Source organism: Bidens hawaiensis, unplaced genomic scaffold (assembly GCF_021521415.1).
Source record: "Bidens hawaiensis isolate Kalapana, Puna unplaced genomic scaffold, B.hawaiensis_p1.1 tig00041074_1, whole genome shotgun sequence".
Lineage (NCBI taxonomy): Eukaryota > Viridiplantae > Streptophyta > Magnoliopsida > Asterales > Asteraceae > Bidens > Bidens hawaiensis.
Genome location: NW_027497254.1, coordinates 26,497 through 45,035, shown reverse-complemented (window position 1 = coordinate 45,035; position 18,539 = coordinate 26,497). Strand labels below are relative to the sequence as shown.

Here is an 18,539-nt window from a genome sequence, read left to right as displayed (position 1 = left end):
ACGCGCCACCGGAGATCAAGTTTCCGCTTCCATGCATGCGCATTGCCGAAGATCAAGACTTCGCCACCATGCATGTGCGCCCATGAGTCACCACTCCGCCGCCATGCATGTCACATCGGAGGAACACTCCTCGCCATGCATGCGTCGCCTCGGAGGAAGCCGCATTGGAGGAACACTCCGACGCCTTGCATGCGCAACCCCGCGGATCAACAACCCGCCATCATGCATGCGCGCCGCCTCGGATGATGTATTCCGCCGCTATGAACAGGCGCCCTGCGAAACAACTCCCGCCATGCATGCGCGCTCAACTCCCGCCATGCATGCGCGCCCAACCCCAAAAAGACATTCTTAATCGCTGAGAAGGTGACAAGAAGGAAGGCGGCGGGGAGCCTAACAGACCTTTACCAAGAATATGGACTCCCCTCACCTTTTGCATACATGTTTCACACTCCCCTTTATTAATTTTGAGCAATATGACAACATTGTATTGACATCAAACTAAAAATAAAACGAAGTAAAACATACATGCGCGAGCTCCAAGCTCAGACGCGTTGACGAGTTTTAACTCTAAAACGTCAGGGCCTTAGCCCAATAATATGAGCCTTAGCTCAAATTACTCATAGCATCCATCCTACGTATTGCGCAGCTGGACCATAAAAATACCTAAGCACAACTAAGGCAAAACACATGCCAAAGCATAGTTGTTAAGGTCTCAGGTCGGGGCCGCGCATGGGATTATAATGGATATAGGCAGAGTAACACATACTGACACGTAAAGGCTAAAAAACTCATTCATAATTCCCTATAATAAATGCACGATAACGTCGCGCAAAAGAGGAATAATGAAATGCCATGGCACGTGTCAGCATATTCAGAATATCGCGAAATAACTTGAAATATGACAACTGTTAAGGATTAAGTAAAAATAACTTCCTTACAACCTTGTTCAAGTTTCAATGTGTAAGCATACCTTATATTCAACAAGCACACGCATGCGCCACCGCGGTTCGATACACCGCCACCACGCATGCGCCACCGCGGTTCGATACACCGCCATCACGCATGCGCCACCACGGTTCGATACACCGCCACCACGCATGCGCCACCGCGGTTCGATACACCGCCACCACGCATGCGCCATCGCGGTTCGATACACCGCCACCACGCATGCGCCACCGCGGTTCGATACACCGCCACCACGCATGCGCCACCGCGGTTCGATACACCGCCACCACGCATGCGCCACCGCGGTTCGATACACCGCCACCACGCATGCGCCACCGCGGTTCGATACACCGCCATCACGCATGCGCCACCGCGATTCAATACATCGCCACCACGCATGCGCCACCACGGTTCAGTACATCGCCACCACGCATGCGCCACCGTGGTTCAATACATTTCCACCATACATGCGCACAGTCGAGGATTAACATTCCGTCAACATTCATACGCGCCACGACAAGTGAATCTCGCCACCGCGTAATGTCATTGCGCCACCACGCGTACACGCCACCGCGGATAACCATCTGGCCGCCATGGTGCATGCCACTGTGAGTTCCACCGCCATGAAGCAGCAGCGCGCCATCACGCATGCGCGCTGGCGTCGAGCACACGAAGGTCTGACAACGCCTCCATCTCTGATGCATGTCAACACCAACCAACCACATGCATTGACTCGTTTTAACCAAATGGATAGAATTTCGCGCAACACACATATGAGAAATGAAAAAGAAAAGACAAACCCTGTTAAAAGAGCAAACTATTAAGTCTAATATCTCTTTTACCTCGCTCGCGCGAGACAAGACACATTAGACTGGGGGGGGGGGGGTTGAAGGGGTATGCACCCGCCTTAATATCGAGTAGGGTGGGTCAACCCACAAGATATAGAGGCTTGAAATCAGGATGTCATGAAGACAAAGCCAAAACCTATGCGCGTGGCGCATATCACATATGCTCACGCATCACATATGCTCACGCATATCACATATGTTCACGCATCACATATGCTCACGCATCAGGATGTCATGAAGACAGCCAAAACCTATGCGCGTGGCGCATATCACATATGCTCACGTATCACGTATGCTCACGCATATCACATATGCTCACGCATCACATATGCTCACGCATATCACATCTGCGCGTGGCGCATATCACATATGCTCACGCATATTACATATGCTTACGCATATCACATGCTCACGCATATCACATCTGCGCATAAAACATCTGCGCGTGAGAATAAAGAGAAGACCTTGCGCATCCCCGGGATAGGCGCATAAAGGACAACACAACAAATGAGAAGTCTAATCCAAATCAGGATAAGGACAACCATGATTGTACTCATTAGACAACCTTCCAGAAGGTATCTTTTAAGGAATAAAGAATGTGCTGATGTTGACAGCTGCCAATGAAGGGTGGACAACTCAGCAAAACCCATGTGCCACCACGTGATGGCACATGGGTCAGGTAAAATACCTTGGTCAGAGAATAATCAATGAAAAAGCACCAGGTGTCCTAAGTACACGTGGCACAAAGCAATAGGAGGAGGCCAAAAAGGCCCTAATTGGGTCTGAGCCCAATCATTGGAAACCCTAATACTATAAATACCACACCACCTCCATAGTTGGGGTCAAGCAAGAAATATATTCTAAGTCCTTTACTCATTTTCACAACACACCGCCATGCATGCGCCCACGGACCAACACTCCGCCGCCATGCATGCGCACTCACGGATCACCACTCCGACGCCATACAAGTGCGCCGCGGACGAACTCTCCCAGCCATGCATGCGCCGCATCGGAGGAACACCCCGACGCCATGCATGCGCAGTGCTGAGGGTCAAGACTCTAACGCCATGCATGCGCACGCAACCCTTCGCCATGCATGCACGTTCAACTCTCCGCCATGCATGTGCACGCAACTCCCGCCATGCATGCGCGCTCAACTCCCGCCATGCATGCGCGCTCAACTCTCCGCCATGCATGCGCGTTCAACTCCCGCCATGCATGCGCGCTCAACTCTCCGCCATGCGTGCGCGCTCAACTTCCGCGGGTGACAAGCGCTCAGATATTCCAGCCCCGGCACAGTGCCACCATGAAACAATAACGGCGTGTCATCTGGGCACTTACGAGGATCAACTAGCAACCATAAAGAGCCGCATGCGCACTCCCACAAGCTAACTTCAGCCATCATGGATGTATCGCGGGTCATTTCTGGCTCCCGCAGATCACGAGAGTTCCATAGCGGGTTGATTCACACCATTCCGCGCCCGTAAACAACTTTTGCGGGTTACTACCGGGGCTCGTCACGCTTCCGCTTGGATGAAATTCACTACCACCATCATCGGGGACTGAAGAAGCGATCCGGATATCTTTCGTATGATGAATAAAGGTGTTTTCTTGATTTGAGTATATAGGATTTGCATGAAATGGCACAAAAAGTGCTTATATTAATGCAGAACACACGGCTACGCGCCGAATACATAGGTTTGGGAATCCTCATAAACCCATACGGCTACGCGCCATGCTTAAAGGTTGGGAATCCTCATAAACCCATACGGCTACGCGCCAAACTTAAAGTTTGGGAATCCTCATAAACCCATACGGCTACGCGCCAAACTTAAAGTTTGGGAATCCTCATAAACCCATACGGCTACGCGCCATGCTTAAAGGTTGGGAATCCTCATAAACCCATACGGCTACGCGCCAAACTTAAAGGTTGGGAATCCTCATAAACCCATACGGCCATGCGCCACATTTAAAGGTTGGGAATCTTAATAATATCCCACATGGCCACGCGCCAAACATAAACGTCGGGAGCTTAATAATATCCCAAACGGCCACGCGCCAAACATAAGGGTCGGGAGCCTAATAATATCCCACATGGCCACGCGCCAAACATAAAGGTCGGGAGCCTAATAATATCCCAAACGGCCACGCGCCAACGTAGGTTGGGCACACCTCATAATTTTCCCGAGGATGGGAACCTCGTAATACATCCACTTTTAGTTGATATGTTTTTGCAGGTTCGGCAACGAGTCGCACAAGCACCTATGACATTATTATTATCTGGCCGTTTGTGCCTCCATTATTATTTTGAAAACAAGTTCGGATAGTCATCCTGCGTAGAAGAGGCCCTTGTGGGCCAGTCATTATCATCATATTATAGCTCATAAGCCGCAACTCGCGCATGCTTCATTATTTTATAGCTCGTAAGTCGCCTCGCGCGCAAGCTTCATTATTTTTATAGCTCGTAAGTCGCCTCGCGCGCAAGCTTCATTATTTTTATAGCTCGTAAGCTGCCTCGCGCGCAAGTTGTATTACATTATTATCGAGATGCGCACTCTATCTTTTATCAGGCCCCGCGCCACTATTGTTATGATGCGTGCTATATCTTATTCATGCCAGTGCACCATTATTATCATAAGGATCACAACATGTCACCATCATGGAGAAAACCTCTCAAAACTCAAAAACAATAAAGACAAGGCCGAAGAAAAGGGAAAAAACCGCCTCATATCCTAACACACCTTATGAAGTCCAGCGCTCCACCTATACGCTTACACGCCTAGGAGCAACACTGGACTTGGGGGGCTTGTAGGGGTATGATACTAAACCCGGCTTACGACCTTAATTTATTATGTTTGGCTTATTTTATTATATGGACTAATACAATATTATTGGGCTGAGGGGGTTTTGTGGAGGTAACCCTAACTGGGCTAGGCCCATTAGGGTACCATGATGGTGGGCATGAGGCTCCCTATATAAGGAGGTCTCCACCTCCTTATTAAGGGTTGTTGTTGTTCTCAATAAGGACCACCACCATAACCATTTTTGTGTCTGTAAACAAGAGATCCTCGAGATTTCTTAGCAGTCACCTCCACACCCCCAAAAGCCAGTGCAGATCTCAAGCTACCGGAGAAGAAGATCGAGTCGTGGTTCGTTCATCTCGAAGACCGAGGAACATCGTCATGGATCATGTCAGATTCATTTCATGTTTCTACAGAAGGTTATATTAATAGAATGATTATGACTCAAAGAATAGGTTTCCTTCTCATTAACATAACATATTTACAATTACGATATTAACACTTGACTACCATAGTCTATGCATTACACTATATAAATAATCTAGTCTAATGTATCCCCTCAAGCTTCAGAGGAGGATCACGGATGCTTATGCTAGATCTGAAGTCATTGAACATTACATTAGTAAGCCCTTCGTAAAAAATAGTAAAAAGTATACGCTAGTTGATAACGAGAAGGAACGTGAAACACATAGATTTGTGCTTGTACTTTGCCCAAACAAAAACAAAATGAGTGCTGATCTCGATATGTTTGGTAAGTTGACGCTGAAAAGGAGTTCTAAACGTATAAATAACACTCCCGTTATCATGGAGACTGGCAATGCTCGGTGTGTAGGAGGACTAAAGGTCGAGACCGAGAGGATGAGAATCAAGATGGTGGTTGTGACAACCGATATGGTCAACATCATGGGTTAAGGCAGACATATCAAAGAAGAAAAATGATCGACAAAGGGACGGAAAGAATAGATCACAGGTTCAGCGTCACCATTATGATGATTTCGTTAACTTTGCGTCTATGTGCTTGTAACGTATAAAGAAAAGAATCTAATCTGAACAAAATTGATTATTTTGATTCGTTTTTATTTATGATAAAAGGTGATCAAGAAATAGTTTTTCTGAATGAAGATGGTGTAAATCAAAGCGTTTCGAAACCAGCTGATAGAGAAAGATCTTTGGTATCTCGACAACAGAGCATCGAACCACATGACGGATAATAAAGTGTATTTTTATGAATTAAATGAACAAGTCACGGGAAAGATGAAGTTCAGAGATGAATCTTGTATTGATATTCGTGGAAAGGGTCGGTTTTAATTGAAGGAAAAGCGGGGGAGCAGCACCTGTTAACCGATGTCTACTACATCCTGAGCTTACAAATCAATATCATAAGTCTTGGTCAAACAATAGAAGGTGGATGTGAGATTTACATGAAGCATGATTTGCTAACCATTAAGGAAGATGGAGGTAAGATTTTGATGAAGCTAGTGACAAGGACCAAGAACCTATTGTACAAGATTAGCCTCAAGATAGCAAGTCCGGTAAAAGAGCTAGTGTTGGAATAAAGAATTTTGCCATGTCGGGATCTTCAAAGAATTGCACTGAAGGAAGATAAGTCGGTTACCAGTCAGATTCAAATCAAAGATCCCGGTTCCAAAATTTAAAGTTCAAAGAAGAGAGTTCAAGAAACCAAAAGCGCAGTCAAGAAAGAGATTCAAACCCAATTTAAAACGAGTGAGTAATGATCAAACGAAGAAAGTATTTATTCGAGCTAAGTGGAGCCCAAATAACATTGCAAGAGATCAAGAAAATCCTCGGGAGAATCAAGAGAATGATGGCAAATGTGAAGTTTAAGACCCCCCCCATTTCAAGTAGGAAATTAGAGGGTGATTCGTGTGAGTCGGGTACAACCATTGGGGGGGGGGGGGGGTGATTCTTGGCTCAATTGTTGTTTGGCCCGAGTGCAGGCCTAGCAACAAAAATTAAAAGGGTTATTAATGGGTTGCTTAATGACCAAGTTAGGGGTATTTAGTTTCTTGTTAGCTAAGTTAGAGTTAGCATTATAAATAAATGCAACCAAGTTAGGGTTAGAGACACGAGTTATGTGTAATAGGGGTTTTTGAGTTGTATTTTCTCTATAATATATTATATTGAGAGTTATTCAATATCTATTTTGTGTGTTTTACGTTTTGGCGAGCTATATTAATCCGTCCTTGATAGATTGAACATGGGCTTTGAATTGAAGATACCGACCACAAGTTTGGTTGTCATGGTCTAGCGGCAGTGGTGGAGGAGGTAGTGTGGTTAATATAGCCGATATGGAGGCCGGGTGCGGGGGAAATAGTGGTGGTTTTTGGGCGTTAGGTATAGGATGAAGTTATGAATGTCTGTGGCTAGTTTAATAGTTATCATCTTATCTAGCGTATATGCTAAACTAGTTCTAATATTGCGTAAAATTTCCATATTCTTTAGTTGATCTTTTAGCTTTATTCTAAAGCTTCTCCGCAACTTTTAGAATAACTTTTATTTTCTTGGAGAGCTATATATACGTGACATCAATTATTCAATTCTTATGATACACATCGTATTTGGTAAAAATTCAGAAACTTACAAGTTACATCTTTTGAATATCTTTTTAGCATGTTGTGATGTTATGTATTATTGTATTTTCATAAACATCTTGTTTTATGAAGGTTTGATTCAAATTGTGGAAGATATGGTGATGATTGAGCACACTTTGTCCCCAAATAAGCCAATTTATTTACTTGGAGAATCTTTTGGTGGAGCCTTAGCACTTGCAGTGGCTGCTCGGAATCCTACAGTTGACTTAATACTTATACCAGCAAATCCAGGTTAACCTTTATGCTTTTCTGAATTTATTTTTATTTTTAGGGTAATGCGAATTTCAAGTATGCATTCCATATGGTAACTGCTATTGTAACCATTTTAGCAACTTCTTATGAGAGGTCACCATTGCACGTTCTACCATCACTTTTGGAATACCTAAACCCGACCCATTGCCATCCCTAATCGCGGGCGGCTCCTGTCCACGTGAGGGAAAACTTGCGGCGCCAATAAGGTAAGTTCCATCCGCTTACTCCTCCAACCGCCGTGAAATTAAGGAGATGATGGAAAGGATTAGTCATCCCATCATACTTTCCCAAATTGCTAGGAATTTTCACGTTCAGCGGGAAGGGAACGGTAGCAATCAGCGGGATAAATTTGGATTCTTTTGCAAATGCTGCGGGCCTATTTAGTTTGTGAAATCCACCTCCGCGTCGCTATAATATTCAGTGTGTTTTATCATCCGCGGCCGGCTAGCTTCTTCTTTACCGTAATTCCGATTATCATCACTTAGGTAACCATCATTATCATAACGATATATGTTATCGTGGTAAGCGCGAGAGGCATGAATCCGATCATACGTGTGTTTACAGGATAAACTTCGCTCAACACAAAGACCTCTGCCTTCCCAATGTTCCCCCGAATTTGTCGTAGTCATAGCGCTGGCGCCGAGTTGACTTTGGTGTATTGTCAGTGGGGGAGATGGAGAGACAGAAAAAGCGATTCTTCGTACGTCAACGTCCTTGGTGGTACTCGTCCGTGACTCAACGTATGCTCGTATTCGTCAGCAATTTGTTCATGCCCTTGACGTAACCATTCCACAGGAGTTTGCGTCCTTCTTCCATATTCCAACTGACGACGGCGAACCATCGTTTCTTCTCCCCTACGACGCGGAGATTATCTAGATCTGATTTCCAGATCTAAGGCTCGTTGATGTTGACGAATTTCTATCGTCACCCGTCCATCGCCGGTTGGAGTTGGGCCTTCGAAAATGGTAGTTCGGTTTGTTATCGTAGAGTATCCGCCGGATTTTGCTGGTTTTGACTTTTTCAACCAAAAACAACAAATGAAAACTGTTCTAGTCAAAACACGAATGGCGCCGATGAAGAAACACAAGTCTAATTCATGTTAGGTTAGACCTATATTTCCACCAGGGTGAGGAATGAAGGATATAATTAGGTTAAAGTAAGTCGAGAGTTAAGCCAGATCCGGGTTTAGGTCCTACAAAACAAATCACTGTGAGATCATTACGAGAAGGACAATATGGGAGGTCTTCTCGTAACCACCCTCCGGTGTGAGAGTAAGTATTGTTCTTCTAGTGAGAGAAAGTATTTAAGTGATTGATGTAATATGGGAATTGTGAATGATCACCTCCTGATGATTGAGAGTGTATTTATGGCCGGGGGTAAAAAAAGGAAATTGGCTAAGTTGTCACTATCCAAAAGATGCTTCCATTCACCTGGAGAGACACGTGGCTTATTCTGATAAGAAGCAACAACCTGGCCATGTGCTAGGCCGTTGGAGAGTGTCCAGCTGTCTCCTTTTCATTGGTTAGACTGTCGCATGCTCTTTGTTAAGGAGGTACTTTTGGTTACAACTGTTTCGCCTTGCAAATGTGAAGTCACCCTTCTTCTTGCCCGCGGGTATCTTCCGCGAGCTTCTAGAAGGATTTCCTTACAATCCTTTGTTCTTCAACCTCCGGATGAATACCGCAACCTACTTGAGACTTAAGTCTTTCTTCCTCCTGATGGCTTTCGCGGATTCTAGAAGAATGTTTGGACTCACTGTTTCTTAGCGGATGACTCCCGTAGCTATGAGTGACCCGTAGAAACGTTAAATGGGCCAAGGGTTCTTTTTGGGCCTTTTTCCTGACCCTACCTCTATAAATATCAAGGACACAATCACTAAACGTCACACATAGCAACCAAAACCCTCCAAAATATTTTCCCAGCACCAGTCATCCTAACTCTGCTCCTACATATAGTTGATTTGACGGTCACTATACGTTGACAGGTCGAGTGACTTAATCATCTACTTTCGTCATATACAAGCGTTAAATCCAATCATGCCCCAACACAGTAATCAAGCAGAGCGGAGTCAAGCAGGGTTAGCTAAAGCTTGGCTTGAAAAATAAACCGAGTTGAAAACTTGTTGCCCATTTCTTCTTGGTTCGATTAAAAAAATTGGATCGGCTCGGTTAACATTGTTTGAATTTAGAATAAATAAAAAGTTGTGATCTGAAGTGACCGGATAATGATGAATAGTTGAAGTTAAGTTTAAATGTTAAGGTGTGATAATGATAAATAGTTGAAGTTAAGTTTAAATGTTAAGGGGCAACACCAGGAACCTAAACAATTTGCAATACAAAGTGTTCAATGGTGCATCTAAAATTTTAGCACAATGAGTCAAACATTGCAAGAATACTACAATGTTGTAATTGGTTTGATGCGGAATTGAAGGTTAATGTGTCAAACAAATACCATAGTTCATCCAACATGTAGATCTGTGTCCTCATGTTCAGGATTCACCAACACAACACTAATGAGGTTGGTGGTCCATTGGCAAAAATAAAACTTTTAAAACGTTAATGGATTGGAAGGTGTTGAATTCAAGTCTCCCAGAGTCCAACAAAAATTCATACTTTAAAAAAAATAATAAAAAAACTAAAAAACCCAACATGATCGACACCCTACATTTTACATCAAAATGTTAAAAATGCATAGACATTAGTGAGATCTAGAACTAAAGCATGAAAATAAGCTAATGGAGCTGCGCTTCTTTTACAACATTTAGAAGACATTGGAATAGAACAGTTGACAATCAACCTTACGTTCAGTTGGTTCATGAGTTTTGTTTAGCATACGCGACGACACAAAGTGATTCCATCACCCACCGGAAGTTGACAAATCTCGACTCTTGTATCAGCAGCCAAAGCCTTGTTAAGCTCTAGTACGAAATCTCTGTAATACCTGACATACTTCCTAAGCGGTGCATTAGGTGGTGCCACCAAAGACCCGTTCCAAAGGGTGTTGTCGTACCCAATCACTCCCCCGATCTTGACAAGATCAATTAACCTTTTGTGGTAGTTAAGATAGTTGTCTTTATCGGCATCCACGAATATAAAGTCAAATGATCCATGGAAATTTACCTGGTCAATCAAAGGCAATATTAGCATTTTATTTAAAAAACAACATAGATCATGATCAATGGGGTAGTACTGAAACCACTAGCACAAAGATGAATATATATAATAAGTACTTACATCATCGATCATTTGGTCAAGAAGCGGAAGAGCAGGGCCTTCTCTAAAATCAATCTTGTGAGCAACACCGGCTTTCTCAATGATCGGAAGGCCAATTTCGTAGTTTTCACGGTTTATGTCCAACGCCAAAATCTTGCCATCATCTGGGAGAGCAAGGGCAGTGGGAAGAAGAGAATAACCGGTGTAAACGCCGATCTCCATTGTGTTCTTAGCGTTAATGAGCTTAAGCAGTAGATTTAAAAACTGTCCTTCGTCGGCAGACATCGTCATTAGATTCCTGCATTAATTAGCAGAACGTTTAGATAAAAACGAATTATTTAAATTAATAATGAAGAAGTGAATTATTATTATGATGTATATATATACCAAGGGTGTTTGGCAGTGACTTCACGTAGCTCTTTCATGGGCTGTGGCTCTCTCGGGTAAACACTGGTTTCAAGAATGTATTGGTAAAGTGCGTCGCTTTGAAGGAGACTCTTGTGCCCAACTTCTTGGTGTTTTGCGGGTTGAGTTTCTGCCATGAATGGAATAACTGAAAAGAGAAATGGATGGTTTGTAAGTTACTGTGGTCTGCTAGTGTAGAAACATGAAATGAATCTGACCTGATCCATGACGATGTTCCCCGGTCTTCGAGATGAACGAACCACGACTCGATCTTCTTTTCCGGTAGCTTGAGATCTGCACTGGCTTTTGGGGGTGTGGAGGTGACTGCTAAGAAATCTCGAGGATCTCTTGTTTACAGACACAAAAATGGTTATGGTGGTGGCCCTTATTGAGAACAACAACAACCCTTAATAAGGAGGTGGAGACCTCCTTATATATGGAGCCTCATGGCCACCATCATGGTACCCTAATGGGCCTAGCCCAGTTAGGGTTACCTCCACAAAACCCCCTCAGCCCAATAATATTGTATTAGTCCATATAATAAAATAAGCCAAACATAATAAATTAAGGTCGTAAGCCGGGTTTAGTACCATACCCCTACACCTTCCATTGGTGTTCGATCACAAACTGGAATATGCAAGAACTGTACATTGAAAACCCTGCCATTCAAATTGAGAAAAATCATTGTAAGAGCAGGAGTAAAGTTTCCACTTATGGTAACTTAGTATTGACCTGTGCTTAACTCATTAACCAAATAAAACGATAGAACATTTTAGATTAAGAGCAGCTTACTTTCCAAGAGCTTTCTCATGTATAACAAGGCCGACTCCAGTCCCATCTATCCCTAAACAAAGTATCACACTGATAAGGACAAACCGAACAATATTATAGGAGACCTAAATAGTTAAGACCATAAATTGTTGTTAAGTGTGCAAAAATAAATTAACACTAGTTACCAGGTAAATACAAAAGAACTGGAGCATTTTTTATAGCTTGGCCACATGAAATGGGACAGAACCACCTAGGAGGCCCTCCATCACTCATAACCAAATTCCTGCCAATTTCAATCCCATCGTCCACAGTTTGTGTCCCGTAACCATCATCCCAAAATACTTTCAACTCTTTAGGAACATCCTTACCGCTCTTTTTTCCTCCGACATTAGAAGCAGCTACATAGGCATACTTCTTGCTAACAGAAGAAGCACCACTGATCCCAATTGATTCCCCTGAATTATCATTACCTACACTCCTAACAAGAACACGTCTACGTCGCCCATGGTTTTCATTTAGATTGAAAGGGGGTAATGATGGAACAGAGGAATGCCATAAAGTTAAGATCATTAGGGTAGTAGAATATTAGGGAAAGCAACATGCTGCCTTGATAAATTCAAAACTCACTATATCAACCTGACTAGCAAGAATTGCAAAGGAAAAGGTCCATGTTGCGTATTCAACACATCTTACAAACAGAATGAAATGTAGTTCTCATGCATAATTCTATATGCATGACAAAGAGCTAAATCACATAGTAGGTGGGAAACAAGTACTCATAACAGTTCAAAACTGTAAATCTGCTCACGGACCCCAAACCGCACTTAAGAAGTTGTGTATAAACAAACAACAGCATAATCATGAATGGAAAAAAAATTACCTAGTTGATCAAATTGCACATCTATTTACTTATTTAAAACGTTTTAATTTTCAAAAGTTCATAAGTTTAAATGATGGATGTAAAGCTATATATTTCTATAAAAAGGAATAACGTAGAGTTCATCCAACTATTTGAAAATTTTCACTGAAAATATTGAACGATTAAAATTTGTACCTTTTGTTGTGATTAAACATATATACGATTGGGCTGCGAACTGGAACTAGCACATCGAGCACAACCCAAGACCCACGGCCACGACCCCTGCCATGGTAGCGGCCCATGTCACAATTACGCTGGTCTGAGCGGTGTTCCATGTTGTACAGAGATTGGGTTTCTGGTTCGACCGTGTTGCGTGAAGGGCTTGTCTGGACGCCTGGGCTAGTACATGGTCTGAGTAGTCTTGTGACCTTCTTCAAGTATGTATTTGTTTGGACCGAACCTCATAGAAATCAGGGAACGGTTTCGTTTGAGGAAGGATAGTAGCAGATGTTTCTTATCGTTCATTGAGGCCATAGATGAGTTGTAGAACAAGCTTGTCATTAACGACCGGGGTGTGACCGTGTACCATTTGCTAACTGATCAGCAATTACATTGAAGCTTGACAACAAGAGGAGATGTCCTTGGACCCGTTAAGCTGGGTATTAGCAAACTTCTGGTTGAGGAGGATAGTCTGGGTTGTTTTATTATCTTGGAAGATGTTTTCCAAAGCGGTCCAGGCGTCATAAGCAGTGGTGGTTCATAGATTTTGGATTTTTCTTTGGAAGAGGCGGCAGGGAGGACACACGGGAGAGGTGTTCAAAAAACAAAAAAAACATGACAATGAATCTTGAAAAGTTTAGACCATGATGTGTATTGGCTGGTTTCAAACTCGAGGGTGATGGAGATATAAGTTTTAATGTTTGAAATAAAGGGAGAATTCGATGAACATATGTGTAAGAGGAAGGATTGAGAGGTTGAGAAGAAAGAGGCGGTGGTTTTAGGGTTAGGTTACCACAGAGACTCGTGATCCCATGAAATGAATGAATCAATGCCTCTTCTAGTTCATTCTCGAGTATAAATCAGTTTCTTGAATGTATTCCCACCATTTACCGTTCAAATACCTGGTGGGTGCAAATGTGAATAGAATTTCAAGTTGTATAAAGCTTGCAAATAGAATTTCAAGTTGGGATACTATTATGGGTACGCTTGATTCACGGCTGTCTAGATGAAAATCTAGTACTTTGTGTTAGTCCCATTTTGTTTTAGTCTTTTGTATTGTAATTATATGTTTTGGGCTTTAGTTGTTAGTTTTGAATGTATGGGCCCAAGGGAAATAATGTTGTAAAGCCCATTGGGCATTTGATGTGACTTACTTCTCATGCATGCTTCCCTATATATAGGAAGCATGCCATGAGAGATGTGGTTGTTCATTTTTAATCAAAAGAAACCTTTTTGCCAAACTCTCATTCTCTCTCGGTTTTCTCTCTTTCTCTCAAACCAACCGAAAATAACCTCTCAAGATCCGAGACTGCTTAAGTGGCTTAGTGTGATTTCCGCTAGCACTAAGCTCGGTTGATCCAAGATTATTGTTAGATCCACCCACGTTGGGACCTACAATTGGTACCAGAGCTTCGGCTTACTAGTTGAGGGTTTTGGATCACAACCTTGGGTTTTGATCTTGAGAAGAAGAAAACAAGTGTTCTTGACAAGAAAAGTCACAAAAACAACAAAAATAAGAAAACTACAAAAAGATTCGGTTTCAAGTTCATAAAAATGTCTTAGAAAGTGTTCTTAGTGAAGATAACAAGTGTTCAAGTTCTAGATCTGAAAAGTTTTAGGCTTAAAAGTGATAAATTTTGGTGTACGGGTTGTTGAAAAGTGTTAAAATTAACAAGTTAAGAATTTCGTTTCTCATGGCATCAAAATCAGTGTACCAACTTTTGACCTAGTACTGACAAGTTAGGTAAACAGATCCCAAGAAAGATTGCTTCTAGAAAACTGAACTTTTTCGCATATGAAAGTTTTTCGCTTCGCCTGAAATTTTTTTGCTTCGCTTGGATCTTTTTCGCTTCGCCTGGAACCCTTTCGCTTCGCATTACTGTTCATTAGTTTCACTTCGCTTGAAACATTTTTTCGCTTCGCTTGGACTTCTTTTCGCTTCGCTTGAAACATTTTTTCACTTCGCTTGGACTTCTTTTCGCTTCGCTTGGATCCTTTTCGCTTTGCCTGGAACCCTTTCGCTTCGTATTACTGTTCATCAGTTTCGCTTCGCTGGAAACATTTTTTCGCTTCTCTTGAAATCTGTTTCGCGCGAAAAAGTTGCTTGTGTTAATTTTTAAGCTGTTTGAAGGTTGTTAAGTGTTTGAAACTGCCAAGACCATGACGAGCACTAATTCTGAGCTGTTGAAGGGGTATTTGTTATTAGAAAACCAAGTGGGAACACCTACAAAGCCACCAAAGTATATGACCTTGGATGATAACTTTGCCGACTTCAAATGGAGATTCATGAACTATATCTCATTGACTAAGACTGACTTAATGAGATGTTTTGAACAAGGTCCTTATGTTCCCGTGACTCGTACTGATGCTGGGGAACAACTAAAACTCCTGAAAACTATGATCAAAATGATAGGGACCTGTTAGCACAAGACAAGAAAGCCTATCTCATTTTAACATTTTGTCTCTCAAATGAGATCACTGAGACTCTATGTGAACATACAAGTGCCAAAGGACTGTGGGAAGCACTTGTTGAGAAGGTTGAGGGAAATGCTGAAATTAGGGAAAACAAGAAGGCCCTATTGAAGGAAGAATTCAATATGTTCAATCATTGTCAGGGTGAAGTTGTGTTGGATTTGTTAAAGAGATTTGAGAAGTTAATGGTGAGAATTAGGGCTGCAAGTGTCAACATTGCAAATGCTGAGGTCAACCACAAGTTGATGAATTCATTGCTTTACAGCTGGAGTACCAATACAGTCACAATCAATAGAACTACTAATCTGAATATGATGTCAAACACTGACTTGATATCCACCATCAAGTCATTTGAAATGAATGAGCAGATGAGAATGAACAATCATCTAAGTTCTCTGAATCAAGCTGGAGTGAGTACTGCTTCCTCAATGCCAACTGCTTTTATTAGTAAAACCCAACAAAATGTGTATCCTGTGACCACTCCTAAGTACTCCCCAAGTGTGCCTTCACAACCAACTGCTTTCGTCTCAACTAGCAATCAATTAGATTCTTCTAGTACAAGTTCATTTCAAAAGGCAGTCGACAGTGCGGTTGCCCAAGCATTAAAAGCTCAAGGGATTTCCTCATCTTCAAAACCTCAACCAAGAAAACCTTCAAGTTACTATGAAGCACTTCCATTGCTGAATGATTCAAATGTCTCAATAGTTCATGCTTTTCTGTCGAGCCATGAAGAGTTGTTGCAAGGAAATCTATTGCCACCACAATTTGAGTTCGGGGACCTGAGAGATATCAACCAAAAGGATCTTGACAAGATGGATATCAAGTACCAAATGGCAATGGCTGTGCAAAGAGCAACAAACTTCATGAAGATGTACGGGAAAGACAGCTTCAAGGATTCAGACCGGAAGAGGATCGGTTTCGATAAGTCAAAGCTGAGGTGTTACAACTGTGGTGAAATGGGTCACTTCTCGCGAGAATGCACGAATCCAACACAACCAGCCAATGATATTCGTGTGTCTGCAGGAAGAAAATAGTAAAGCTGCTGGAAAGAAGCATGAGGTGCAGAAGCCAAATAGCTCAGTTCCAAGAATAGGCAATCATCTACACAAGGGCAATTCAAGCTCAAACACAAGGGCCCTTGTCTCCCAAACGGAGGTCCAGACTGGTATGGATTGGGATAATCAATACCAAGAGCTGCAGAATCCTCTCAACATGGCTGCATGGCTTTCACAACAAACAATGAAGCATCTTCGTCTGCTACTGCAAGTTCTGATGCGTCACCCTCTGATGAGGTAAATAAAAATCTTTGCTCTCAAGCTTGAGTGAATAAAGTTACATATTATAGATATCTTCAGGACGAAGTTTTGAAAGAAAATGCAAAACTTCGTTAACTAAATGCTGAATATGTAAAGGCTGACAAGATCTATGTTGAAAAGATTAAAACTCATCACGATGATGTTGCAAATCTTAAACTTAAAATCTTTCAAAAAGAGCACAATGTCATCTATTATAAGAACATAATTAATAATTTAAAAGATGAGATTGAAAATTTGAAACTTGTTATTTCTGATAAACGAGAAAAAGAAAAACAAGTTGAACAATTTGAAGCATCATCAGGGCTGGGTTATGACTACACTGCCATACCACCACCATTCAACGACAACTACACCAGCCTGCCTCACTTTAGCTATAATACTTCTCCTGAGGAGGAGATGTCATATGGAGTTGGTAGAATACCAAAACCTGTGAAATTTGTTCCTGCAGTACCACAAACTGCTACTCCAATTCAATCATTTAATAAATCTAACGTCAATGTGTCTTGTGGAGCAGGTGATGTAATCAACGGTGAATGTGGGAAGGTTAACCAGGGTTGTAATCCAAGTGGAGAGTTAGAACCCCGTTTTGAGTCTTGTGTGGGTTTAACAAAATCAATTAACAATCCTGTTTGTAATAAAGTTTGTGAATCTATGTTAGGAAGTCTTATGACAAGATCAAAAACTGTATTTTGTGAAACTTCAAGCGATGACAGCTGTAAAAACGTTTGTAATGAAAATGAATGTTCTTCATCTGATTCAGAATGTGAAACAATTTTTGATGAAACAATTGAAGCCAAGGTTGACGAACAGAGAAGTCCTAGCCGCTCATCAACTGATCATCATTTTGAGAACCTAACTAAAGAGAAATCAAGCTTTGAAAAGGAAAAACCAAGCACTTCCCGTAAATATGTGCCACCTAAGAAAACTTCATTTTCTCAAAATACTTATAATAACAACAGTTCTCAATATAATGATCAGTTTGACAGTGCTTATTACTATTCTCAACAGAAATTGAGGCACTCAAATTATTTTGCTTCAAAATTATCAAATGTTCATCATTATCAGACAGACATAGGTTACAGACATGTTAACCCAACTACATCACCCTATCCTACATATCTCAGTGAACAAGATATCTATAATTTCAATCAAAGAAAGTGTTGCTTTGTTTGTGGCAATCCGTCTCATCTTGCAAGCACTGCAAGAACTGGCATAAGCAACAAAGAGACTTCAACAGTAAGTTTGGTCAGTCATTTCCTAAGTTTCATGCTCAAACTAAGAAAAAGCCTAACCAAACTTACACTTTAGCCAGTGAGACGAATTTCAGACCCAAGAGAACTGACAAACCCAAGAAACCATTCTGACTAACCCAAAGAGAACGGAGGCGGTTAGCAAAGGGATCGGAAGCTGAAAAGCCCAAGAACCCTTCAAAAGTTTTTACTAAAGAAAATGAAAGAGATTTTATGGTTAGGCCTAAACTAAAACGAAGGCAATCCAGAAAAACGTTTCAAAACCGAGGAAATCATAATTTAAGTTCCTCTAGGGATTGCTCTTCAGATTCTGACTCACCAAAGGATTACATTTTTAGAAATCAAAAAATTAAACTTGGTGATTTTGTGTTTAATTTTCCCGAGACAAGTACGTCTCGGGAAACCCTCCACTAACTGGTTGTTCGTGTGTGAAGGGTCAGCCAGGATGGCCTGTCAACAGTATTTGGTACTTGGACAGTGGTTGCACCCGACACATGACAGGAGATGAGTCCCTGTTTTTCGACATCAAACCATTCGATGGTGGACATGTTTCCTTTGCCGGTGACATTGGAGGAGA

General features: G+C 42.0%; 1 protein-coding gene across 1 annotated transcript; it reads right to left on the bottom strand.

Moving 5' to 3' along the window:
* Window positions 1-10,236: 10,236 nt before the first annotated feature.
* Window positions 10,237-11,215, bottom strand: LOC143592585 (caffeoyl-CoA O-methyltransferase-like). The gene is made up of 3 exons (XM_077072472.1): window positions 11,058-11,215; window positions 10,692-10,968; window positions 10,237-10,577 (listed from the first exon to the last, which is right to left on the bottom strand). The coding sequence occupies exons 1-3, from the start codon at window positions 11,210-11,212 to the stop codon at window positions 10,284-10,286; spliced, it is 726 nt and encodes a 241-aa protein (XP_076928587.1). The 5' UTR covers window positions 11,213-11,215; the 3' UTR covers window positions 10,237-10,283.
* Window positions 11,216-18,539: the final 7,324 nt, after the last annotated feature.

Bases quoted from the DNA above. Each gene is read 5' to 3' on its own strand.
- LOC143592585 (XM_077072472.1), bottom strand. From the start codon at position 11,212: ATGGCAGAAACTCAACCCGCAAAACACCAAGAAGTTGGGCACAAGAGT. The intron at 10,969-11,057 runs GTATATATATAC...TAATTAATGCAG, and splicing joins GTCACTGCCAAACACCCTTG to GAATCTAATGACGATGTCTG. The intron at 10,578-10,691 runs GTAAGTACTTAT...TTGATTGACCAG, and splicing joins TTGACCAAATGATCGATGAT to GTAAATTTCCATGGATCATT.